Source organism: Cupressus sempervirens, chromosome 11 (assembly GCF_028749045.1).
Source record: "Cupressus sempervirens isolate cs-2001-9-10 chromosome 11, ASM2874904v1, whole genome shotgun sequence".
Taxonomy (NCBI): domain Eukaryota; kingdom Viridiplantae; phylum Streptophyta; class Pinopsida; order Cupressales; family Cupressaceae; genus Cupressus; species Cupressus sempervirens.
Window position 1 is genome coordinate 236806656 of NC_143128.1, and position 27349 is coordinate 236834004.

Genomic DNA, 27349 nt, shown 5'->3' on the forward strand with positions numbered 1-27349 from the left:
CCTTATGTGTGTTGCTTCAGGGGCATATCCTCATTCTAACGAGAAAACAATAGTCTTTTTAAATGTGCCATTTGCTTCTCGTTTGTGCAAGGTTGTTACATGGCCTCCCCTCTATGCTTGTAGGCTGAAGCCGTCTATTAAGGACCTTTTAACATCAAAGATGGTGCTGCTCTAGGTTTCATTGAGAATGTCTTTAGTGATAAGAGCGCGAATAATCTTGTAGGAGGCAAGCCTCCACTACAAAGTTTTTCATCTCCAATCTTAGAAGTTGAGTATCTGATATCGCAGTTAAAAAATATCAAATTTCAGCAAATAGTTTCTTAAAAAATGAAATTGTATTCAGGGGGGATAATTTAAGTAAGCCTCACGCTAAATTGGAAGAGGACTATTTTTTTCTTCCACAGGCGTTGGGGTGAAATGGGGAAGATGTGTTTTACTCATTTAGGAGAAAAGGCAGCTTGATATAGGATTGTATTGTCAGAATTTATTCTTCTTATTTGTGTTGTAGCAAACTTGAACTCCGCACCATCTAGGTGCCTACAACATGCACATTTACTCATTTGAAAAGATGGGTTGGTAAGACTATATTGTCACGGTTTTTGGTTTTTCCTGTCTTGTAGAAGATTTGAACTCGGCATGATTTAGGTGCCTACAACATGGATTTTTACTTACTTTGGATTTAGGTACCTACAACATGGACTTTTACTTACTTTGGACAAATCATAGGTTGATCTAGTATTATTTTATCGAGATTTGTTCTTTTATTTTCTGTTGTTGAAGATTTGAGCCCAACATCATCTAGATACCCACATGGAGTTTGTCATTAAACCAAGGGCTTTTGGCTTGTATGTGAATAATTAGAGGGTGGAAAGCAGTGCTAATATGAAAATATTGTAATATAATTATTCAGTTAATGCTTTTTAAGTTTTATAATATGATTACTTGTCAATTAATATGAAAGAAATCTTAAGTTGAAACCTCTTCAATTAGAAATCAAGAATTAAGAAATGTCCATCCAAAATCAAAACAATATGCCTACATTGGAGAATTGCTTTAGAAAGGTTGCAATTTGGCCAGATTGTTTCCTAAGATAACTTCGTGATGGTGTAAGCTTTCAAGGAATGGTAGCCTACTCTGTGGTTATGCGTTTTCAAAAACTGTTAAGCAATGTGTTGTTCTTGGACCCTAACAAATTCCATTAAAGTTATGCCATATGGAGGAGTGAACAAGAGATTTGGAAGCCAGTTTTCCTATTCTGTGATTTTCAAAACATCATTCTTTCTCAAGAGTCTACACCAACTACTCATCAGACATGCCAAACAACTCCGGAGCCTGTTTGGGTTGTCTTATAGTGAACCTTAGTGCTGATAAAGAAGGTGTGTTAAGCCACTCATCTAGACTCAATTCTCATGGGTGCAGCTAGAGCCAGGTAATACTGCTGAGCTGACTTTGTTCCCATGAGCAGACAGATAATTTCTCTTTTGAAATTAAAAAGTGCTCCTAAGCATGAGTAGCTGTTAGAACCATTCGTACATATTATGGAATGAAACTTCTAGCATACCGACCGGCCTATCTAGCTGTGAACACAATTTTTTTAATTAATGGAGGGTTTTATATAAAACTCAGAATATTTTATTATTTAATATAAAAATTCAAGACCTTAAATTTCCTTAGTAGAGAGCTATGTGGAAGGGTAGTCATTCTACCAAAGTCATCTGAAACACAAGCCAAATCTTAACTTTCAATGATGTAGGAACCTCACACTGAAAGGAACATGATCCCTAATAAACTCATTCACATAATTTTAAATATATTGCTAATACTACAAATTTTCACCCCACCGTCTCTATACGTTGAATAGAAATCTGCTTCACAAACTGGAGAATGGGGAAGCACGTATTCCAAAATAAATTTATTTCAAAAGCCATTAGATGGGCTTGTGTTTGATCTGCTGCTGCTGGAATTGCTGTCTTTTGTTTTGTTCATAACTCCACGACCAAAGTAATTAGCAATGACAGAAAACCCATCATTTGAATTCCGAACAAGCTGGAAAAATCGATCATGGTCTTTGGCATTCTGTTCTAAGCTCCTCTTCATTTCAAGCAATGTTTTGTTCTGGGGAGCACAAACAGGGCATTCCTTTTCATTGTCACCAAGACAGCGTTGATGAAATGAATGCATGCACATAAAGTGAACCGCTGGAAGATCAAGGGTAAATGTACATCCAGTGCATTTACTCAATTGGAAAATCCTTGCATTTGTACGGAGTTCCTGTACTTCTTTCCTCATAGCTGCAGTCTCTTCCTGCAGCACATAATTTTGAGATGGCAGCCTTGTAAACTAAGGTCACTTTCAAATAACTTGAAACTCTCTCTCTCATGTTTTCCTTCTCTCTTTGCAAATTAACATTAGCTACATATATGATATAAACAAGCATTGAAATTCAGCCAATTTGAATAATTACCTGATACTTGTCAATTGATTTCCGATCTTCTTCCACTAGCTTGGATTCTTGTTCTAGCTTTCGTGCAACATAATCCTTAACAACAGAAAGTTTGAGACATGGGTTTTTAGCAAGAATCTGTAAAACAATAATTGGGGGCAAGAGGTCATCCCTTTCAATATACACAAGCACTTCTTTAACTTCTTTTGAACAATCTTCTCCGAGCTCTCCAAAGTACTTGAGTACATCCTCCCACAAAGATGGATCTCCACCCCTGCTCGAATCACCCAGCCTTTTACAACAAGCAATTAAACCTTCATGGTCTGAATCTTGCATATAACAAGAAATAACTTCTTTGTAAAGCTTCATTTTTTCATATAGAAATAACCGGCCTTGCTTGAATTGATGCATTTCACAAAGAACAACTGCAAGATCCACATCATAACTTGGATGATCCTCATGAGAAGGCCATGCACTCTTGAGCAAGGCTAATCCTTTGTTCAGTCTTTCTGTACGCTCACCTGTTCCTGTATGTGCCTGTCCATTTTCAATTACTCCTTTCCCTCTATTCCGAATGTTTGACAATGACATAACATTCCTGTTTGAAAGTTGCCCAGAAGTGTCCGCAGTCTGGATATTAGATTTGGATAATGAGGCAGAAAGATCATCAGACAAGTATAGCTCCAAAAGTGTGTTATGAATTTCAACATGAACAGGTGAACTCTTAACTTTACTGATGTAACTTTCTAGGAAAGTCATGAGATATAAAGGTTGGTCAATAAAAACATTTACAAAATCAATTGGTGAAGGACATTTGCCAGGAAAGAGATTAATAGAAGAGTCATCGGAAACCGATTCATCATCACCAGTACAAAGCTTCATAAGGATAGCAATAGTCTCATTTGGCTTATGCTCAACAAGAATCTTTCCATATTCCTTCACTGTAACTGCAGCTTGAAATGTTTCAAGGCTAGAGATGTAAGAAAGAGCCTCATCATAACTGCCAAGATCCTCTAGTAGTATTTTTAAATACCACTCATGCTTCCCAGCTTTTTTTGCAACATACATTGCATGTTCATGATAACCTGCTGCTCGACAAACTTTTACAGCTGTTTCCACATCAAATCGGTGCTCACCTTCGCCTTTAATGAACTCATCCAACTTGGCTACATCCTTAAGTTTGGTATAACAATTCAGAAGAAGGGTTGTATGGTCCTTAGAAGCCAGACCTTTCTCATGTAGTTTTTCCAAATAACTAGTAAGATTATAAATGCGTTGGGCATCAAGAAATTTTTGAATGACATATGAAGGTTCTAGCTGGCCTATTGTACGAATGTACTGTGCCATAGCTTCATCATAGTCTTGTTTCCCATACAAGTGGTCTCCATATTTTCGTAACACTTCTGCTGTGGCTGCTGCATCTGCTTGTTGACTTTGGACAAGATTTATTGCAATAGTATATAAATTCTTTTTATAGAGCATATCCAATTTACCTTCCATGTCCTTCTCTCCTATGCACAAGACTTTATGATCACTGGTTAGAAGGATAATATTGCCCCACTCACAAAGCATGTGGGACACTTCTCCAACTGGTAAACTATAGGCAATCAGACGATTTTTCAGGTCATATATGTTGAAAATGCTGCGATTTGTTCTCTGGTCTGCAATAACAGACAACAAATATCCTCGAAACCATCCAAGTAACTGCTTGACCCCCTCAAAGGCCCAGCAAGGACCTCGCCCATCTACTTCATAAAAATATATGGCCTCAGTCCTCCCAATAACCAATTCCTGCTCAGAAAACAGAAAGACTAATCCTGTTCAAGTCTATTTACTAGACAATATGGTTGGGCATGTAATAATTGCTTTAAGCCTTTAACTATAATAAGAAGAGAAAAAAATTGATTACAATGAAGTCAATTGCTGAAAGTGAATGGAGTACCTGGTTATCACTCATCGTCACACAATTACCTTCACACCCAATCTGATCTAACACATGCATCCTGGGAGGCTGGTTATGCATGTCAAAAAGGTTCACCGATGTTGTTGTCACAACAAAAAGCTGAAGAGCTGAACCATCAGCTCGAAATTCTAGCCCGGTCACAGGAGATGCATCAACCTGAAGCTTTGTGCGCACAATGCGTTCCCGAGCAACATCTCCTCTTATACAATATATATGACCTGTTTCTAGTCCTATAGAGATCATTAATATTGGAGGTGCCTCTTCAAAAACTAGAAATGATGTGATCTGCAGGAGGTTGGAAGATAATATTTCAAGACCAAAAATCATGCCAGAGCAGTTACAAACAGTACACAAGCTTTACTGAAATTTTCAATTTTAACTAGCATTTCTGATTCTTAAGCGGATGCTACCTTTTTCAACAAAAAATGTCCCATTGTTGCTTGAATGAACAACAAAGTCATATAATAGACAAATAATCCTGGGTAAATTCAAAAGAATATAAAAGCTTAACATGAAATAAAAGCCCTAATTTTTGGATCTCCATTTATGCATTATTTTGAACTTTTCACCCTACGGTTAATATGGTTGTTCTATTTTGCATATTTTAGGAGATTCCACACTCAACATCAGTAAATGTCTTGAGCATGCATAAAAAGAATCCCAATCTCATTACTTTTTTGGTGAATATATGCATCTGGAGACTATTATGGAAGACTGAGCATGTATATATTTTATGAACTGCATGAACATGTGGAATTAGAACATATCAAGGTTGGGAATGATATGGCAGCCACATATGGAAAGTTTAGAGGTATTGAGTTGGTATATGAACAATTTGAAGAAACATTACTATCCCAGCCTATGGCTCCCTACCAACAGTATATGAAATTATTTGATAGAATTACTAGAGGATATAGTCACAGATATATCATTGAGAAGGCATCAGATTAATATTATAAGATTATATAACCACGTAAGGAACAGTAATTCTATCACTGCTGAAGCTATACAAGTGCAAGTATTTATAATCCATGTTTGGGATATGGTTGCTGTAAGCAACATATCAGACATTCATCATAATACAGACATATCAGACATTCATTAATAATTCATAATAAGTATTCCAAAATGTTTCTAAGCATTGTGTGAAGAAGATTCTGTGTCTATCACAGGTATTAGAAGACACAACACAGTTCAAGATACATATGAAAATACAAGTACAACAATGATGAAAATGAAGAAATATGCACAGCCCTATACAGAGGAACAGTACATGATTATATATGTTGAGATCAAAGCAAAGAATGTAAGTTTCATTATGACAGTGGAGTGCTTGAAAAGGTTCGGCGAACTTATTGGAGATGGTCTGATACACACAGAGCGCTTAAGTTCTATGATTTATCATGCACGGTTATAATCAAAAGACATAAGATCATGAACAGATTGTTTTCATATATCGAACACATAACCTTTGAGAGCACAACGCTAATTGATGCCATAATTTGACTCGAACAAAGCAGTAAGGAAGCTTCAGTAACCAGTCTTCATGAATATAGGGGAGAATGGGAAGAGGGGAGGAAGGCAGAAGTGGGAGAAAATGGGGAGAGCGGCAGTGGAACGCAGAGTTGGAAGGAATAGGGGATAATGTGCCTTTAGCAGCAACAAGGAGAAAACCCAGGTTCCTATTTTTATATAAGGGTTTTGCCTTTTGTTTTACATGTTTGGCTACTTTCTTTGGTAAAGCTTCAACACTGCCTGCTTATGTTTCAATTCATAAGGGAAGGAATTGATAGGTAACCTTTGGAATATGAATTGGGATGTGAAATGGAAGACTTATATCAAACCTCACACTTTAAATGTATTTGCTCTGTTTCAAACATCTTTCTAATGTTTCAGAATTCTAATATCTTCTTTAGCGTTGGTTAATCTTCTTTCTGAGTTGACCGCCCATGCCATAACCCTAACCCTTGCTTCTTCCAAGACTTTTAACGATTCAAGAGACAGCAATACATGATTCTGAAGGGAAATAAATTACGTAGATGAGTATTTTGTCAGATAAATTTTATAACCAGAAATATATATATATATATATATATATATATATATATTGTTTTACATCTTTCAAATGGTCTGGAAAAATATGACTTCAACACAGTTTTTATTCAAAGAGCCAGGGGTGAATAGAATCAACTTCAACCTGTTTTCTTCGTAGAATGCCATTAAAGGTTTGTAGTGAACCGAATGCAACAACTTGGTCTGAACAGTGTCATTCCAATAACTTTAGCTCACTGGAAACCTGTTAAGTTCATCAAAATCTAACCTCTGCACATTTCTTGTTAGCAACAGGATTGGATAATGAAGGGAAGAAATAGAATGAAAGTGTTGAATATTAGAACTAAGTTTACAGAATCTTATTGCTGATAATTTTCTTAACTGCATATAACACGTGGTGATGACAATTTAGCAACTCTTTTAAACCATTAATCTTTGATTCATTTCATTGAGCTATTGAGTGTTAGAGTAAATAATTATTATTTACTCTTTTACTTAAGTTTACTTAGTTAAATGCATTTATTTATTAGTTGTAGTCTAGGAGTTGTTGACAACACGGGAGTTTGTTCCTACCTAAGTCATACTTATCCTCTCACCTTGATCAAGGATATCCCACCTTTTGTGGATGTATGCTTAGTTGTCATTCTTATCTCCTAGCACTTTCTAAGCTTGTTCTACAAGCTTCCTAGAGGCCTTTATAAATAGGCTCTCCCTTTGCATTTTTGCACAACAATTTCATTTCTCATTGTTGCAATATAATTTCTCTTTGTTGCTTCAAGCGCTTGCTCCTTCCTTATTTGGTTTCTCTTCGGCAAGTTATTTGCATGCAGGTGATCTTGGCGCACTGCGAAGTTAGCTTTCATCAACTTGTACATGGTATCAGAGCCTCCCTGTTGCTTCTTGGTTCGAAGGATTTTTGAAGCCGCAATTTGGAGACACAAATCTTAGTTTGTTTGTGATTTTTTCTTCAATCGGGAGGAAGAACATTTTTTCAGTATTTGGAGAAAAAGGAGAAAGAGGGTGTGACATAACAAATCTGACATTTTTTGGGCTTTTTTCTTTATTTTTTGGAGGTGGGACGGCGGCAATTCAGAAAAAATAACTATAGAGGTGATTTTCAAATAGTGATATCTCCCTCATACGGACTCGTTTTTTCGAGCAATTTTTTTTGTTTTGGGATAGAATTTCGTGATCTACACATTGGTGCAGGAAGTTTGATATCTCTATTCCTCAATTTTTCTGCAACTCGAAAATCCCATTTTTGCACCTTCAAAGGCTTCATTCGGGCTCATATGGATACATATTTCAATGCTATTTTTTTTAAAAGTGCATGATTTATTTCTCTTTGTTGCTTCAAGCTCTTGCTCCTTCCTTCTTTGGTTTCTCTTCGGCAAGTTATTTGCATGCAGGTGATCTTGGCACACTGTGAAGTTGGCTTTCATCAACTTTTACATGGTATCAGAGCCTCCCTGCTGCTTCCTAATTCGAAACAGTTTTGAAGCCGCGATTTGGAGACACAAACCCTAGTTTGTTTGTGATTTTTTCTTCAATTGGGAGGAAGAACATTTTTTCAGTATTTGGAAAAAAAGGAGAACGAGGGTTTGACATAACAGATCTGACATTTTTTGGTCTTTTTTCTTTATTTTTTGGAGGTGCAATGGTAGCGATTCAGAAAAAATAACTACAGAGGTGATTTTCAAATAGCGATATCTCCCTCATACGGACTCGTTTTTTCGAGCAATTTTTTTTTGTTTTGGGATAGAATTTCGTGATCTACACATTGGTGCAGGAAGTCTAACATCTCTGTTCTTCAATTTTTCTGCAACTCAAAAATCCCATTTTTGCACCTTCAAAGGCTTCATTCGGGCTCATATGGACACATATTTCAATGCTTTTTTAAAAAAAGTGCATGATTTATTGTCTACTTCCTAGATCTGGAATCAGTTTGGAGTAATATTGAGCTCCTATTTTTGGTGTTGAAGTAGAGGCTTCAGTTTCCTCCCTCTCTACATTTGGAATCCAGGTTTTTTTCTCAGTTTTTATGCTTTCTATAGTTGTTTTCTTTGGTATTTGAGGAATATCTTTATACGTTGTGGAGGAGGAGCATTTTCTTTTCTGTAATTTACTTCAAAATAGACCCTTCTGCTTTCGTCTTCTTCTCTCAATGTTGGATCCTTCTGTGACCCGGCTAACGCCGCACAACTATCACACTTGGAAAGCACAAATGACTAGGCTTCTCATGTCACGAGGTTTATGGTCATGTTTGGATGATAACCAACCTGTTCTGCAGCGCCTTTTTGAGGTTCTTCAGCATAGAAACAAAATGGATGAAGCCATAGGATTGATTGCACTAAACATATCCGATAGTCTACTGTTTCACTTGAATGGTTTGACCACTCTTTGGGCTATTTGGACCAAGTTTCATAACTTGTTTGGCACAGTAAATGAATTCCGAGCATTGCAGCTTGATGCAGAGTTGACTTCTTTGACACCTAACAGCTTTCCCACCATTGAGGACTTCGTGATGAAGTTCAAATCTCTACGTACAGTTTTGCAGGGATGTGGGAAAAACAAAACAAATAATGAGTGTATCTTTTTGATACTCTCAAAATTGCAAGGACAATATCAGATCTTTTCTTCCACTTTCTACTCCACTATGGATGCCTTGGGTAACAGACATCAGATGCCATCTTTTGAGACATTTTGCGATTGATTGACATGGGAACAGTCCAAGATCACTTAGATGGATTCACTTATAGGTTCAAAGTCACAGGCATTGCTTGCCAAGGATACACAGGAGTAGAAGCTTAAGCAGATATTTGATTCCCCCTCTCAGCACTCTACTAGTCCATCCTCTTCTTCTAAGAAGAAGGAGAAAAAGAAGACTGAGACTCCTACCTGTGCCTATTGTCGGAAAGAATCTCATGATGAGGCACATTGTTTTCAGAAGAGATTTGATGGCTATGAGAAATAGATTGCAGATTTGCAAACTCTTCTTCAAAAAAGCATTGTTTTATCTCCATCCTCTTTTACCTCTTAGGGGTCTTCCTTTCAGTCTTCTTCCATATCTTCAACCTCTACATCAGATCTTGGAAAGGGTCATGCATTACGGGCATCCTTTGCATCCCCTTCACAGGGCCCTTGGATACTGGATTTAGGTGCTTCTCACCATATAACGTCTTCTCAAGGTGTCTTCTCTACTCTTGAGGCTTCTCCCATTCCTCATATTCTCATGGGGAATAACACTGCCCTACCAATTTGCAAGAAAGGTTCAGTTCGCATCCAAGATGGTATATTCAATGATGTATTATATGTTCCATCTCTGTCTGCAAACCTTCTCTCGATTTCTCAGATTACACTAAGTGGATCAGGGAAGATAGTTGAGTTCACTGCAGATTCAGTCTTCATTCGAGATCGTGCCACAGGAGGCCTTATTGCTATAGGGGCGGTTGATCCTTCCACCCATCTCTACACCTTCTCGCACTTTGGTCCACCATCTCCATTGTCATAGCACACTTCTTCTCTTTCGCAAGAGCATCATGTGGTGCAGTCAGGATACTTGAACCTTTGTATTGTTCCTAAGATTCCTGTTTTGACTTCCACACCACATCCAGTTGAGATCTTTTTTCTTCGGAAGGATTCTTCTTCTGCTTTGCCTGATCCTCCAGCTCCATTCATCGAGCCTCCAAGTGCACCTATTGTGGATTCTATAGTGGACATTCATGACAATGTCATCACACCTGCCTTGGGGATTCCCTTTCAGGATCCTCATATTTTCTCCTTTGAGCATCAACTAGGCCTTCCAGTTTTCCCTCTCATTCAGGGGTTCCCTTGTTTCCTCCGCATTGGGGTTTCATCGGTTCGATTCTTTCTCCAGGGGCTCCATTATTCTAGGGGGGCTTTGGTGTGTTTTCTATCTCTCATGGGGGGGGTTGGTTGTATTTAAGGTTTTGAGAGTCTCTTGAGCCATTTCCAGTGGAAGTTGTCCTTGGGGGGTCTTGTTGAGGCCTTCCTTCATGTTTTTCTCAGCATGTTTGTACTTACCTCTTTTTGGGGGAGGGTTTTTCCCATGTGGTTTTCTCTCTTTCCCCATTTTCAGAGGATGCATTTCTTTGCATTTGTACATGGGTACCTAACATGGCCTTGTTGCCAGGACACATTCTACATTTCATCTTAGTTTTTGTAAGCTTAAATGCATTCCCCTAAGTTGCACTTGGGGGGGGGTTGTTAGAGTAAATTATTATTATTTACTCTTTTACTTAAGTTTACTTAGTTAAATGCATTTATTTATTAGTTGTAGTCTAGGAGTTGTTGACAACACAGGAGTTTGTTCCTACCTAAGTCATACTTATCCTCTCACCTTGATCGAGGATATCCCACCTTTTGTGGATGTATGCTTAGTTATCATTCTTATCTCCTAGCACTTTCTAAGCTTGTTCTACAAGCTTCCTAGAGGCCTTTATAAACAGGCTCTCCTTTTGCATTTTTGTACAACAATTTCATTTCTCATTGTTGCAATATAATTTCTCTTTGTTGCTTCAAGCTCTTGCTCCTTCCTTCTTTGGTTTCTCTTCAGCAAGTTATTTGTATGCAGGTGATCTTGGCGCACTGTGAAGTTGGCTTTCATCAACTTCTACATTGAGGTCCATCAAGTGTGTTAGCTGGAGAATGCTGTGTAGATTTAAGGCTGGAACCTACCTACTGAACTTTTTTAGTTCTGAATTGAAATTGAAGCCAAACCTTTACAGTGCTATTACATTGAAGTAGTTGGCTGAATGATTGAACCTTAAAACTCTTGTTTAAACTAAGTTGGCTGCTCAACATTTTAGGAAAACATATCAAGATGAATCTATACACTTTTAAATTTTTGTATCACAGTATTTTGTTTTGTTGTGTTGTCATCCTGCTTTTAAGATAATCGTAGTTCATGAATTGTTTATGTTGTAAGAACACTCATTCCTTTATGGTATGGAAAGTAAAAAGGTTCATTTTTAAAATTCTTTGTACTGACACATTCTTTGCATTGCTGACCATGTTCTGTTGGGATAATAAACTCCTTGGAAGTAATTCTTGTATACAAGTATATTTATCGTGAGAAATTTTCTGAGTTATATCAACATGTCGGTTCAAACAAATGTAGATGTTTCACAAAAATTGGATCTTCATTTTGTCAGTATGTTTTAGAGAGATTCTGTAATTAGTCCCTATGAGGTAGACAGCCATTTGGAATAAGAATTGGTTCTATGATAAACTGAATTAGTGCTGTTCCTGGGGATCGATGTCTATTCCTTTATGGTTGGATGTATTGTGGCAAATGGGGATGGTGGAGATGGATGCATCATGTTTTGCTTCTCTCAACATGTCAAATTCTGAGAATAGGATTCATTATGTTTTGTCTCTATCTCAGTATTGTTGACAAACTTCAGTGCTTGGCCAAGCCATTTGACTTATGCATTTAAATATGTTGTTTCTGACATTAGCATATGTGTGTGACTATGCTTATTTATATTTTTGCATATGTGCAGATATGCATAGAACAAAGAAATGTACATGGGGGTAGTTATGTCACAATTTTTCTTTCACTACATGTGGGTAGATGTGTAGTGTTCTTTTCTTTTCCCTGCCACTTTCTGTGATTAGGCTGCTAGGCACATGGATGTACGTAGAATGTTTCACAGCTGCACTGGATCCATTCGATCCATCTTGTTCTGGGAAGCTAGGCTTCTCATGCCAAGGTTGGGGTATTCATGTCAGGAAGAATCTCAGGGGAGTAAACACTCCGTGGTTGGCGAGGTAAAAGTGCATGGGCCACACTCTCGTCTCAATTAGCAGATGGACAACGTCCGTGGACTTTGGAGACAGGATACACTTCAGAGAATCTGTCAAGTTTTAGAACCTTTTTATATGGCCTTGTAACTTCATCTTAGCAATGATGTACGGTATTATTTTATTGATGTAATGCTGATTATCAGATATTGTAAACTTTAAAGTTGGTTATGAACTAATGTTCATGTGCATGATATTCAAATGATGTTATATTCTTGCGATAAAAATCAGCAATTTAATGATACGTTGAATTGTTAGTAAACTAATTGTACTCTTATTTATGAACAACATTGTATTATGAGTTGTACTTTGCGTTAACAGCTTGTTAACCTTGATTAATTAATTTGTTTATACAAGATGCTTGACTTTTCTTATTTCAGCATTTAATGGTTTGGCGTTGTTTTCCGCATTTTTAGCATTTTGTGTGTTTTGGCAATCTTGCTGTAAGGTTGATTCTTACAAAGGTACTCTAAAATCAAATAATTTACTAATGCTCTCAAAACCAGTACAACACTATTAATGTCTGATATGACATTTTGTTAACTGGAGCAGCACTTTGACAGACATAACCTTTCAGAATCCTAAAACAGCACCTTACATGACTGATGTAACTGTCTGAAATGCTGGAACAGCACTTTAAAGTTTATATGATTGGTATAATTTTCATTTTTATGATGACTGATGCAGCAGCTTTCACAACTGATGTGACCTTTAAAAAACTGAAACAGAACCTTATATTACTGATGGAAACCTTCCGCAATGCTGTAGCAGCACCTTATATGACTGATGTAATATTGAGGATGATTGTTGGTGTTTGGAAATGATGTAAGCCAGCAAATTTCTAACTAATCTCAGGGCTTGGATTTACTGATTTTACTCCTCCAAAAGTGGTGCTCAGCTAGGGTTGACTAGAAATGTCATAAACAAGTTGGATCCAACAGATTCTTACAATTCTACCTTCCTCAATTCTTACCTTATGATTCTGAAATTTGATTAGTGAATCTTGAGTCTTGACTCTTGATTGATCAACATTGAATCATGAACTAAGTTTTTATTTTATAATTCAAATTATATTGGAATCTTTAACTTGAGTAATTTACTAATTAGTTATTTCAATTTGTATACTTGTCACTTTGTGTATATATATATATATATATATATGTAGATGCATCCAAAATCGAAAAAAAAATTGTGCATCTGCACATCAGAATTAGAATTGGTAACTTAGCAATAGATATGAGCTTTTTCTAGTCCTATAGAGATCATTAATAATAGAGACAACTTTTCAAAAACTAGAAATGATGTGATCTGCAGGAGGTTGGTAGAAAATATTTCAAGACTGAATCATGCCAGAGCAGTTACAAACAGTAAACAAGCTTCACTAGAATTTTCAATGTTAACTAGCATTTCTGATTCATAAAAAACTGCTGCCTTGTTCAACAAAAGCTATCCCATCTATGCTTGAATAAACAAAAAAGTCATATAACAGACAAATAATGCTAGGGAAATGCAAAAGAAAATAGAAGCTAAACGTAAAATAAAAATACACCTTTGCTTCAGGAAATTGACTGGTAAAAATTCGCACTATTTGTATGCAAGTGGGACCTGTGGTACTTGACCCCTCTGGCTCCATCTTATCCATATCAAAAAACTTAAGTGACATCGCTGACAGCTGAGGTGATGCTGCTTCATCTTCACCAACAGTTACCAACATATTCCGTTGCTGCACGGTTCAAAAGAGCACACAAGACACAATTTCAGTCATTAATTCTATCGAACACTAGAAATTTAAGTAATGCCATGCGATGATGAATTATGCATTAAGAGACTTGTTAATCCAAACTTGAAATTACATCTTGCATGATTTTATAAAATTAAAAAGTCATTTGTTTGCCATGACCAGCATAAATTCAGGTGTTGAATAAAACAAAGACTCAAAGTCACCACCACAGCAATCGGACAGTTTTGATGTAGCCAATACCTGATAAGTCAGGTCAAGTCACTTGAGGTCCTTGTATCAGGTCAAGTTCACACGGAAGCTGGCAGAGTAGGATTCTCTCAAATGAATAACTAGGATGCAATATTGTAGCTCAAATACTTACATATGCATTATAGCCATAAATTGAAGAAAAAGTAGCAGCTCAAAGACTTCATGTTCTTCCTAGTTTACAAAACTAACACTATCTTTTAAAATGAATGTTGCGGTTCAAAGTCAACAAAAATCAGATTTAAAAAAATTTTAAACAAAAAAATTATGCCTGAACACTTCAAATCCAATAAGGTTATACAAATACAATGACTTAAGAACACCGTAATTGTATAAATCATTCGAATACACAGATTGAAAGTAAAACTTCTCCTTTTATTGATTTGAATTGAGTTTGCACAATATAAACACAATTTTACAATGCTCACCAATTTGGCAGAGTTTTCTTGCCCTGCATATAAGATCCCTATTTGCAATGAGTACTATCATATTTATAAAGGAGAGGATGTGAGCAAAAGGGGGAGAGGTTCACCTGACTTTGACTTATTCAACAGTACAATCCTACTTGCGTTGTATTGTTGTTACATGTAATTACAGTGTTTCATTTTACCTACAATTTGTCGAATAAATTATTTATTGCATGACTGAAATTAAAAAAATTTGGGAGACACATTCCTGTTGCCAACAATTTTCGACAATAGATTCTTCATATTCTTGTCAGGTATCACACGCTTCAAGGTCATCCAGTGTTGGTGTATGGAATCTGACATCTGGAATAGAGTTGCAGTGTTGAATTAGAGAATTCCTAGAATTAAAAAAAAATCTGATAGGGTCCATGTGACAGCAGAGAAAAAGCTTGACATTGCATGAAAATATGCAAAGTCAGAGAAAAAATCTGACATTGTATGAAAATATGTGAAGTTGGAGAAAAAAACCCGACATTGCATGAAAATATGCAAAGCTGGAGACAAAAACAGACATTGAATGAAAATAAATACAACTCCATGAAAAATATTCAAAGTTGGAGAAAAAAATCTGACATTGCATGAAAATAAATACAATTTCATGAAAAATATTCAGTTGCTCAAAAATATACTGACAGTGCATGGGGGAAAAATGACCAAGTCTAGGAAATATGGTAATTTGGGGATTAAAACCCAAATTACAAGTGTAAAGGAATGGGGGACATATCAACTGGGTTTCAAAACCAGATTGACAAGTTTGCAATGGTTCAAGTGCAAAGGAATGGGGGAAATATCAATTAGGTTTCAAAACCTGATTGACAAGTTTGCAATGGTCTTGCAAATCAGATTTTAATACCTGAATTGCAACTATCTACTGGGTTGACTTGCAAATCAGGTTTAAGCCCTGAATGCAACTATGAGTTGCAAAACGGGTTTTACACTCCAAATTGCAACTATGCCTTGTAAATCAGGTTGTAAACCCTGAATTGCAACTATAATATGCAGATGATGAAACTTGTAGATTGGGTTTTGAAACATGATCAACACATGACCAGATGTGAAAGGAGAGACGAAACATGAAGATGCATGCAAGGGCATTTAAAGATTACCTCAAAATGCTTGCCCAGAGGGCATAGGCTTCAAAATGGAAGAGTTTTTATGGGTTATCCCTTGATTTTTGCCAAGCTAAAACCGAGGATAACAGATTTGTAACTAAAATAATTGTGATGTAGTAAAGTAAGTTGAACCAAAAAGAATCTCTGCATTCTACAAGCTTCACAGAGAAATAAATAGAAGATGATGGATAAGACATTTTCTTGTGAACAACAGCGGAGATGAGCACCTACTTTTAGAACATAATGCAAATGTTTTCTCATTGAATGAGGCCTGAGTGTAGTTAATCATTTTAGTTTTCTGGAGCAATCAATTATTTAGGTTTTATTTGTCAATTGACAGAAAAAGGGTATCTTTCTTGTCAATTGACAGAATTAGCAATTCACTATCCTGACAGTTGCCCCTCTTCATTGAAGAGTGAGCTTCAATTTATCCTTTATATCATAGCAGCATCTCATCTACATGGCAGAGTGAAAGTGTAAATGACAAGTATTTACTCCTGTTTAAAATGGAAAGAAAACTGACAGATAAATATTGCTGAGTTTTCATAAAAATTGAGAAAATTGAAAAAGTGAACTGTTATTGTTATTATATGCTTAATATAGTGCTCAGAAAGACAAACATAAGACAAAAATAAATAATTTCTTCAATGTTGCTAATTAATCTGAATTTGGTGTAAAATATTGGTAAAATATTAGAATCTGTAAATTTTTATCTCATAGCAAATATGGTGTGTATTTAGAGCTAGAAACAAACATAATATATTAATATATAAACAAAGAACTTGTAAGTGTTGGCAATAACTCAAATTTTCAATTAAAATTATAAAACCAGGATTTAATTGAAACAAAGGTTTTAGCTTTTTAATACTGTTTTTATTGAAATACAGGTAAAGGTAAAGAGGTGCAGCTAATTTTGAAAAATTTCAAGGTTTTTCCCCACTGTTGAAAAAATTGGCACAGTCCAGCCTCAAGCCATGATTAACCTGGGTATTTCTTGGGTGATGCTAATATGCTTTGTAGTGGCATTTCATGTTAATGATGAGATCAAAGAAATGGTTGTCTGTATAGGGAAAGAAAACTTAGACCAAATTGAGGAGATGCAGAAAGGCGTCCAAAATCAACCATAGCTTTCACAGAAAAGACCAACACTTGAATTCTTACCCGATGAAATAAGGATTCCTACCTGTAGGCAACACAAGGAGGTTTGATGGTATGTAATATCCCCATATGTGATGAAGATACCGCTCTGATACCACTTGATGAAGATACGGTTCCGATACCACTGATGAAGATATGCTCTGATACCACTAACGAAGGTACGCTCTGTCCACAGAGTCAAGAAAAATCACTCTTCACTTCCTCCTTCTCTTTCACACTTTGAAGCCTTCCAAGCTTTCCAAGCTTCACCTTCCACAACTTTCACCTTTCCAAGCTTTCCTTCCAAAGCTTCTACTTCCCAAGCTTCTCCTTCTCAAGCTTCCACTTCTCAAGCTTCTCCTTGAGCTTCCACCTTCTCCTCAAGCTTGATTAGAAATGCTCATATGCCTTGCTTAAATAGGCACTTACCACCCCATGCATGACTTATCCACAAGCTTCTAGAATTCCTCCACAACCTTCTACAACTTCCACAACCTTCTACAATATCCACAACTTTCTTCAATATTCATAACTTTTTAGAATTCTACCCACACACCTTGATAAATGAAATGACAACCATTTATTTTTATTTTTTTTCTATTATGCCACCTATGCACCTCGAAAATAGAAATCCTCTTTTCCTTTCTTTTCTCCTTTTTCCCTTTTTTTTATTTTTTTATTATTTCTCCTCTAATTTTCGTCACTTTCTCTCTCCTCCGCAATTTTTTTTTTTTTTTTTTTTTCAATAATTTCCCATGCAAGATGCTCCTACATCAATATGGGATATCAAAAAGGTGACAATAAGATCTGCAAACTAGGGCACAGCCTGATAACAAAAAAACCTCTGCAACTAGGGCATAAATCTGGAAATGAACCTGATTCAGAGATTCTTATTGCATCTCAGATTTGAGAACAAATTTAGGACCATAAACAGAAAGCTCTAAGTGCTCTTAAGATCAAATAAGTTACAATGAAATATCCCAAATGGATATTTGCTCTGCTGCTGCTATAATGTTTAACTAAATAAATTATATTTTCCTGTAGATTCTTCTTTGATCTTATAGAGCTAGACAGAAGTTGCAGAAGAATGTTGTTTCTTTTTGTATTTTTCAAAATATAGGTATTACAATAAATAAATAACAGTAACTGATAAAATAGAAGTGATAGAAATCATATGCAGCAATACATACTAATCTAGAAATGATTCTAAAACCATACCAGCAGAGTCTAATTTATTTCAGAATAGTATCAATACAAATGTGCTTCAAACAAGGTTGACGCCAGCTGAAAATGGGATCCAGCTACAGCCAAACAAATTCAAATGATAAAGCCCTAGCTGCTGCAATAAAATAACTCCAGTTTGCTGCAATAAAACAACTCCAGTCTGCTGCAAATAAACACTCTAGAATTCCTCACGTGAGTTGCTATAAAGGAATGCCACGTTGAACCAAAGTGGCCGCCTTTCCTCAAAATCCACTGCCTGCAAAGTGTAACTACAATACTAGAAATCGATCTCCTGCCTTGATCAAACTGTATGCATGAGAACCTTCGAATCTGAACTTATTGAGGGCTACATCCCAAGAAATTTGCTCTCAGCGCTAGGGTTTGCATCCTAGGTGAGGAATGCTCCTCCAGAGCAATGGTGTTCAAAATAGGTTGACAAAATGATAAAAGATACTGACCTTTAGGTTACCATCTCCTTATATCCCCTTCTCCAAGGCAAATCGAACCCTAAAAGAACCCTAAAGTGGATTTTATTTGAACTTTATAAAAATAACATTAGTTCCCCAATAAAGGGCATCCAAATAGAGAAAAATCATTACTTTATTAATAACAAAGAGCTCCACGCATCAAATAAGTCCTGACAAGTGATAATCAAATAGTAAAGGCTGAGCCCTTTCTAACAAGCTATCACACATAGGCAAATCGATCCAAATGGAGCCAAAAAACTCCTTATTACTCCAAAATGGCTAAACACTTAGCCTTACTTAAATTATTAAAATGCTTAGGAGAATATTTAAATATATTAAATGTTTCCCAAGTAGCCATTGGAACAACCCAAACACCTCCAAAACATGAAACTGAGTTTGTCACCTGCCTGTGACTGATGTCGGACAACTTGGGCCAACTAGCAGTCTCACCCTCAAATCTAGGGATACTCGTAAAAATAGGGAACACACCTAAATCTCCTAAAATTGAGATCAAGGGTGATCTCATAGAACCTCAACTCCGAAAAATGTCACAACCTCCTGAAAGGTAGGAATCTCCTCCTAAAATCAAGGAACTACTCTCAATTGATCTACCATTGCCTAAAATACCAAATCCGGACACTAAAAACCCTAACTGAGTCCCTAATCACCACTGCCAGCCTATGAGACTCCATAATAGGCTAACTCTCATATCACTGCTAGACAGAGCTAAAGAGGGACATGACATACAACATAACCCAGAATTTTCAGAAAACCATGTCTGATTTTCTCCTAGTTTTCCTGAGTTATAAATAGGTAAATAGAGGGATTAAGGAACAAGAACATCTCAGATTTATTTGTGAAACTTATCAAACCCTAGCCACCCCTCAAACAGGCACTAGGCTCCCCAAAACACCAGTAAACAAACTGATTTAGTTGCTCCTTCATAGCCATCCCAAAAGGTTCTCAGAACTTGACAGTAAACAGATGTAGATGTTCACCAATTTAAATCTTCAATGCTGATATCTTCCTTTAATTGGCCTCCAATGTGATTTAGACTTGCAGTCTTAGAATTTGCAATATACTTGTGTTTCACAAAGCCGGAATTTTTCCATCGAAACACACTTATCTGATTAGTGAGAGCCAAGTAGCAGCAGCAATAAAGAAAAAATTTTATCACATAATGAGCTCCAAAAGGGCTCGATAGAGTTTTATAATAGCTCCCAAAGAGATAAATTAATCTCAGCTCTTGATTTTCCATCTTTTAGTCTGATTCTCCATATTGAAACCCTAAAAATGTGCCAATAGACTTGCTGAGAACAAGTCAAAGACTCCAATATTTACCCAATGATGCTGACATCCTCTTCCCTTAGGGTAATCCAGGGGAAGGACAGCCAATGTACTGCTAATTCTCATGGTTTGAATTAGAGACACTGCACCCCTCTGCACCCAATGAACATGGATGCATAAGAATCTCCTTTCCTTCACATGTTGCATCCTCAATAGATTCATCTCCCATATTTTGTAAATGAGTAGTCATATGCCTACCAAGATTCTGATACCATGGAGCCTCTAGGAGGTGATGGATTGATTTTTGTGTTGTACTAGAACAAGCATTTTCAATCTTTTGTTAAGCCGTAAGGGATTTGCTTCTCTTTTATCAAGTTCTGCAACTCTTTTTAATCATACTGAATTCTTATTGGACTATTGATATTTGTGAACTGTGTATAATTGTCCTGTGTCATTCAATGCTTCCATGGTCCAGTGTCTCTATGATACACGGTGCACACGTTATTCTTCCTGTATGTGAATTGATTGTTGCCAGATGGCAATTGTTGATTAGTTTAATAACTTAATCCATGAAGTTATTAATATGCTGTTCCTAAGATTACTGGCTATCTAATATCGATCAGCTATAAAGGAGAGTTAATGTAAATATATTATGATTATTTAATCTTATTAATTATTTTCAATTTAAAATGGGAAAACTATTCATCCCTAACTATGATGGATCAGAAAAGATTACAGCACAGGCATTGTTACAAAAACTAGAAACATACATCAATCTCTGCCCGGTGACAGAAAAAGATTCCATCACATTTGCCATATTACACTTGGAAGGAGTGGCACATGATTGGTGGCACTATGGCCTAATCAACCAAGGTCACAAAGGTATAAAGACCTATGATGGTTTCAAAAGATGACTCGTTGAAAGATTTGGTCAAGATTGTTGAATATTGTAGCTGCAAGACAGATCATTATCTCTGACGATGCAACAATGCCTGTGTTATATTCAGCGTTGGCTCTCTTTTGGTCCCTATTGTTGTTATATCTGTTCCTCTTCATGAAGCTATTGTTTTGCAATGTCTCTATCCTATCTTTGATCCTGTTGTGTTCTCATTTTTCTTGTGCAAAGTATCGTGTATCCTTGGAGACTTGGTGTTTTCTTATTTATGATTGTGTACATCATTTGTGGCTTCGTATGTTTCATAGCATTGTCTGTCTGTTGTTTTCTGGCAAAGTTATGTGCCGTGTGGTTTCTTCTTGGCATCTATGTAATGCTGACCTGTTGCCATCATGACAGCACTCTTCAGTCTTCTGAGGTTCATTATTTGTGCTGTTTCATATTTGTAGCAGGTGGCATTTCACCGTTGGGGTGTCTTCTGCAGTTTTATTTTCCTTGGTTATGTATCATTCTCAACACTAATAATGAGTGTCAATTGATCTTCCTATGCAAAGCAGAGAAGTTTGTGTTGGCAAAGTGTTTTGTCTTCTGCCATTCCTATTTTGTATTTGCTGTGATACTTCATATTATCCTATCTCTCTCTCCCATGCATAATTTAGATCACACCAGATAAAAGTATGATATGTGCGTACATAAAAAAGAACTTTGCAGAGAAAAGAGTTATATATATAATAGTCTTGCAGTCATTTATATATATGCTCTGTAAGTGAGCCATATGATTGCATGGATCTGGTTATTGTATGTCATCTGCTATCTTTGTGTCTCTTCTATTTAATTTGTTTCTCAATCAGTGTATGATCATTCAGCAGAAATTGTTTTAGTCTTGTTTGAATTGAACTCAATGTTATTGACTGTCTAGCTGTGATGTCAATAAGAAGAAAGATTTTGTAATTTTCATTGAACCTGAATAAAGGCATCATCAATTTTTTCTGGGCTGGGTTGTCTCCCTCAAAGAGAAGGGCTTTCCCCAGGATAATCTCTGTGTAATCTTGTATTTGAGTTCTTGTATTTCATTCTATGCAATTTATATTCCTGGTTCCTAGATTTAACAAAACTCATCCCCAAAAGCACTTTAAGGAGTAAACAAGGGTGAGGCAAAGAGGAAGTCTTGAAGACTATATCATGGAATTCCAGAGGTTATCCATTATGGTTCCTGAAATACCCAACGAAAGACTCACTTATATATTCATAGGGTTGTTGGAAAACATATGAGGATTGCTACTCACCTTGGACCCTCCTACAGTTAAAGATGAAATCCTTAAGGCCACACGTGAATGGGGAATTTCAAACACATGACATCTAAACTTTTTACATTACAGAAGAACATAAAAGGGGCAATATACTGGGCCTTAAAAAGATTTCAACGTTTATTCTCTATTCTATAAGTCAAAATTATATGGTCTATTTGAAAAATTAGGAATGACATTGTTTTAATGGTAAGGCTAGAACCTTGACTGGGTCCCGAGGAGACTCACCTTTCATGACATTGACTTTCAGGTAACAGTCACTACAATGCTTTCAAGGAGGAAGTTTGAAGATATATTACATGATCGATCTGTCAAAAAATTAAGGGAAGAAATCTCTTGTGGGCACAATTGGACTCAGATTACAGCAAAGAGATCCATTCCCCTTCGAAATTGCTTTGCAGAATTTCATGGCTGAGGTTAGGGAGCAGAGGGTGTAAATGCTCTAATAAAATTAGTATCGGACTGTACTTTCTTTTCAGACTTCTGATATCTTTCTTGTATGACAGGTAGAGATCAGCGATCTCACTGCTATGATTATATTCAAACTTGATCAAGGATTTCTGAATATGGTACTTGACCTCTAACTGATATCGACTGCAGAGATAACAATTTTTAGTTTTCAATGGTTATTCCTCTTGCATTCTCCATCGAATATATACTGAACTAAGGACGAATGGACATGTCTATTCCAACAAGGACACAGGATGGTTCAATCACCTTTGTATCCAAGAGGCACATTAAGAACTAGTTGTTTAACTATAACACAAGTCTCATTTCGTGTTTACTTTGATTTAACAAAATCAGATTGATCAATACTAGATCTAATTGCAAGAGATAACAACCTGCATCATACTTGTTTAAGGAGTGAACAGTCAGATCACCGATGGAAGGATTGTCAGATTTGACCACATTGTTTCCAGGCTGACTGACACTATCTCATTAAGACGGAATTGATCTACAATAGATATCAAGTCAGCATGATATCCATCAATTAGTCTGACATACATTAACTATCAAGTAAGCATGATAGTGGACATTGTTGAATACAAATGTACATTACCAGAAAGATCGTCAGCTTTCAGTAATATACACAGGTGAGACCCATAAAGTCATGAAGTCCCACATATGGCAAAAGAGTTTACACATTAAACACTTTTAAATATAATATTAGTTCAAAAGAACAAATTTTGAGACATGATCTCAATGAATTACATTTCAACCATACCAGTTTCTTTATGAGGTGCTCCACTAACTTTGGAGAGAGGCTTGCTAAGGATGTCTGATGTTTGATCATTTGTACAAACATATTCCAACTGAATTGCTTTCAATTTAACCATACCCCTGACGTGGTGATAAAGGATCTCTATATGCTTGGATCGATCATGGAAAATAGGATTAACTGAGAGCTTGATGCAACTTTGATTGTCACAATGAATAGTAGTAGGTCTCAAGAACTTTCTAAAAAGTCCCACAATCAATTTGTGAAGCCATACAACTGCAATGTATTCAGCTTCAATAGAACTTTGTGCCACAAAAGACTGCTTCCTTCTTATCAAAGAGATCATGGCAGATCCCAAACTAAAACAACATCCAGATGTACTCTTTCGATCAGTCACACTTCCAACCCAATCTAAATCTGACTATCCATGTAAGTGTAGATCAACATTCCTAAATTTGAGCCCATATCCAATAGTACCCTGTAGGTACCTTAAAATATGTTTAGCAACAACAAGGTGTATTTCATATGGTTCACACATAAAATGACTCAAGGCATTCACAACATAGCAAATGTCAGGTCATGTCTTGACCAAGTACATTAGGGATCCAATGATTTGTCTATAGAGGGTAGGATCTGCAAATCTAGATCCAACTGCTACTTCTCTCAACTTGTGTAAGTTTGTTTCCATGGGTGTGGACATAAGTCTACAGTTTAGCATTCCAAACCTTCTCAAAATGTCAATAGTATATTTACCTTGATTTAGAAAGATATCGTTAGGTTTCTGCCAAACTTCCACTCCCAGAAAGTAATGTAGTAGACCCAAATCCTACATATCAAATTCTAAAGCCAAGTCCTTTTAGCATTGAGCAATTAGGTGATCTTCTCCTGTAACCAGCAAGTCATCAACATATAGAATTAATATTAACATGTCACCTTTAATAACTTTAAAGTAGAGATTTGGATCAACTTCATTCTTGGAGAAACCTAGTCCTATAAGATATTTGTCAATTATCTTGTACCAAGCTCTAGGAGCCTGTTTAAGTCCATACAGGGCTTTCTTCAATTTGCATACATGGGATGCTGCATCATGAATCACAAAATCATCAGGTTGTTCTAGATAGACTTCTTCTTCAATAGTCTCATTCAAAAATGTTCTCTTTACATCCATTTGGTGTATCTTCCAGCCCTTTGTTGTAGCAATGGTTATAACGGCTCTAACAGATGTATATCTGGCAACTGGTGTGAATGTCTCTTCATAATCAATTCCCTCCTATGAGAAATCTCTTGCAACAAAACGTGCCTTATGTTTCTCTATACTGTCGTTTCCAGCATGTTAAATTTTGAAGAGCCATTTAGAGGAGACAATGGATTTCCCTTTAGGTCTTGGTACTATATCCCACACATTATCATTTTTTAGAATGGACTGATACTCTTCTGTCATGGCATCTTTCCATAATTGGTGTTTAAGAGCTTCAGTTACACTAGTAGGTTCTGAATTTGAAATCTCGTGCAATGGTGCCATGTAGTTTGATAATGCATTAGGCATCTTACTCTCTCTAAAAGTGTCTTTTGGTGCAATGAAGTTTTCTGCTTCCTCAACAACCTTTCTAGCCCAAAGTGGTTGTTTCCTCTTATTAACATTAGAATTTTGCTCCCTCTAAATCTCAATAGTATGGTTTTCATTAGGGTTTTCTTCTAGTTGCTTCCTCCGAGTCTCAAAATTTGGTTCTTCCTCCATGTTCTCTGGAGAGTCTTGAATTTCTAATTGATTTGAGCTCCTAGACCTTTTGAAGGCAATGTCTTCCTCAAAGGTGACATCTCTACTAATTCTATTTGGTCTTGATCTAGAAAGTATATCCTGTAGCCTTTAGAAGTTTCACTGTAACCCACAAAATACTTTTCTCCCAGAAGGTTCCAATTTTGTCCTCTCTTTAGGTACATGTGTGTATACAGGACACCCAAATATCCTAAGATGGCTTATATCAGGTTTTATCTGGTAAAGGCCTCTTTTGGTGTTTTATTATCAAGATGTAAATGAGGACATCTATTTTGTATGTAGACAATTGTTCTTGATGCTTCTACCCAAAATGAAGTATCAAGATTTTGGTCATACATCATTGACTTTGCAGCTTCCACAATGGTTCTATTTTTCCTCTCACCTACTCCATTTTGTTGAGGATTATAGGGTATAGTGAACTCCCTCTTAATCCCAATATTAATACAAAATTCTCTAATAAAGATTTCGGAAGTGAATTCTTTCCCATTGTTAGTTCTCAGGGTTTTAATTTTCTTTCCAGATGATTTTTCTGTTAGGGCCTTGAATTCTTTGAATTTCTTATGCATATCTTTTAACTGTCTGCATTTTAGGAAGTAGATCCAAGTCTTTCTGGAGAAGTCATCCACAAAAATTACATAGTATAAAGACCCTCCCACTGATGGAGTTGACATAGGTCAACATAAATCTGAGTGGACTAATTCCAATACATTCTTAGTTTTGCTTAAACTGTTTTGGAAGGAACCTTTAGTAAGAACTTCTAATAATTATATCTTTGGTGTCCTAAACTCTGTCTTTCCTCTCTAAAAGCAGCTCTTCCTCACAAGATCAGTATCTGTTCCCACTGATCTTTACCCTCTTCACAAGTGTCGTTTTGTCCTTTTGGGGAAATGCTACTGATGTGGGTAGCTCCTTTATATTAATTCCAAAAAGGGAAAACTACATGTTCAAATATTCAGTATTGTATGCTTATTTGGGCTTATGGGTGTACAGTGTTCTAGAATCTAAACCCACTAGCCAGTTCTAGAATATGTTCAACTTGCTCAGTCAAGGGTAGATTGCTGTTGCCTGAGTAAACAAACTTCAGAAATGGCCCCATATTTTTCTTGGGCATTCTCTGAAGTTCTTGATCACCTTTGTGAGCTTGTTATCCTTCTGAGCTTTCTTACAGTCAATTGTATTGCAGAAGAAGCCCCTTCTTTTCATAACTGTTAAATAACTTTGCTCCGCCTTTCTTTTTATTTGCTTTACCATTATTTTGATCGTGATTTCTTATGGCTTACCTCATACTGCTTCGACATCTACCATAAATTTCCCAAGTAAAACTCCAAATTTTCACAAAGGTTTGTTTTCAGTTCTTCCTTTCATAATTCTTCGAATTTGATTATTCTGTCACATCACATGACACCTGCACTTCTATGTTCATAGCCATAACCACAGCTATCATCTCAGTTATCCAGTATTGTCCTCCATAACAGAAAAGGCTGTCCAAAAAATTCTGAACATCCAGCATCTTTGAATGCTCTGAAAACTTATGCAGATATCCTATGTTGCTGTAAATTAAAGTAACCCAACAGATGCAAGTACAGAATTGTACATAGCAGAACAGGAGAAATACAGTGTAGATGAGCAAATATCAAACAGAAATTGAGCACAGCAAAATCAAAAGTGAAATGCAGATGAGATAAGAAAATACCAAAATAGCTATCAGCAGAGTGATAAAAAGCTCCTATCATCAGAAAATGAAAACAACAAAACCCTTTTATTTGTACCTCTCTAATTTCCTCAGCACTAATTCGAGGAATTCCTATATACAGCCAAACAAAGGCATCATTCCACCAGCAGTTTTCTAATTATGGAAGGTTGTGCCCATCTCAACGGTGCAGACATGGTAAAAGGGTACAAGTCTCCCTCATATTGGAAGATATAAGGGGGAGAAGATATCATTTGATGAGGACATCCAAGGTAGATCAATTTGTGGAATAATATATTATTCTAAAAGGCAACAATGAAAACTCGGCAACACATTCACCTATAAGTTTATAACATATAAAGAAGAAACCATTCAAAGCATTTAAGGATCACTTATCTATGTCACTTACCAATACATCAAATCAGCATGCACTCAATCATCATTCATCACTCTATGGTTTCCACATTCGGTCAATCATCATTCATTAATTTATCAA

The 27349-nt window shown here is 36.4% G+C and overlaps 1 protein-coding gene across 2 annotated transcripts in view; it reads right to left on the minus strand.

Annotated features, from left to right (window-relative positions):
• Window positions 1-1609: 1609 nt before the first annotated feature.
• The window catches only part of VPS11 (vacuolar protein sorting 11), a 32088-nt gene continuing 6348 nt past the window's right edge, over window positions 1610-27349 (minus strand). For both annotated transcript variants that reach the window (XM_089811605.1, XM_089811604.1), the window contains 4 exons: window positions 13834-14007; window positions 4386-4691; window positions 2465-4234; window positions 1610-2304 (listed from right to left, as the gene is read on the minus strand). In XM_089811605.1, the coding sequence (XP_089667731.1) occupies window positions 1918-2304; window positions 2465-4234; window positions 4386-4691; window positions 13834-14007 (2637 nt within the window). In that variant the 3' untranslated portion in view covers window positions 1610-1917. The remainder of the gene's footprint in view (window positions 2305-2464; window positions 4235-4385; window positions 4692-13833; window positions 14008-27349) is intronic.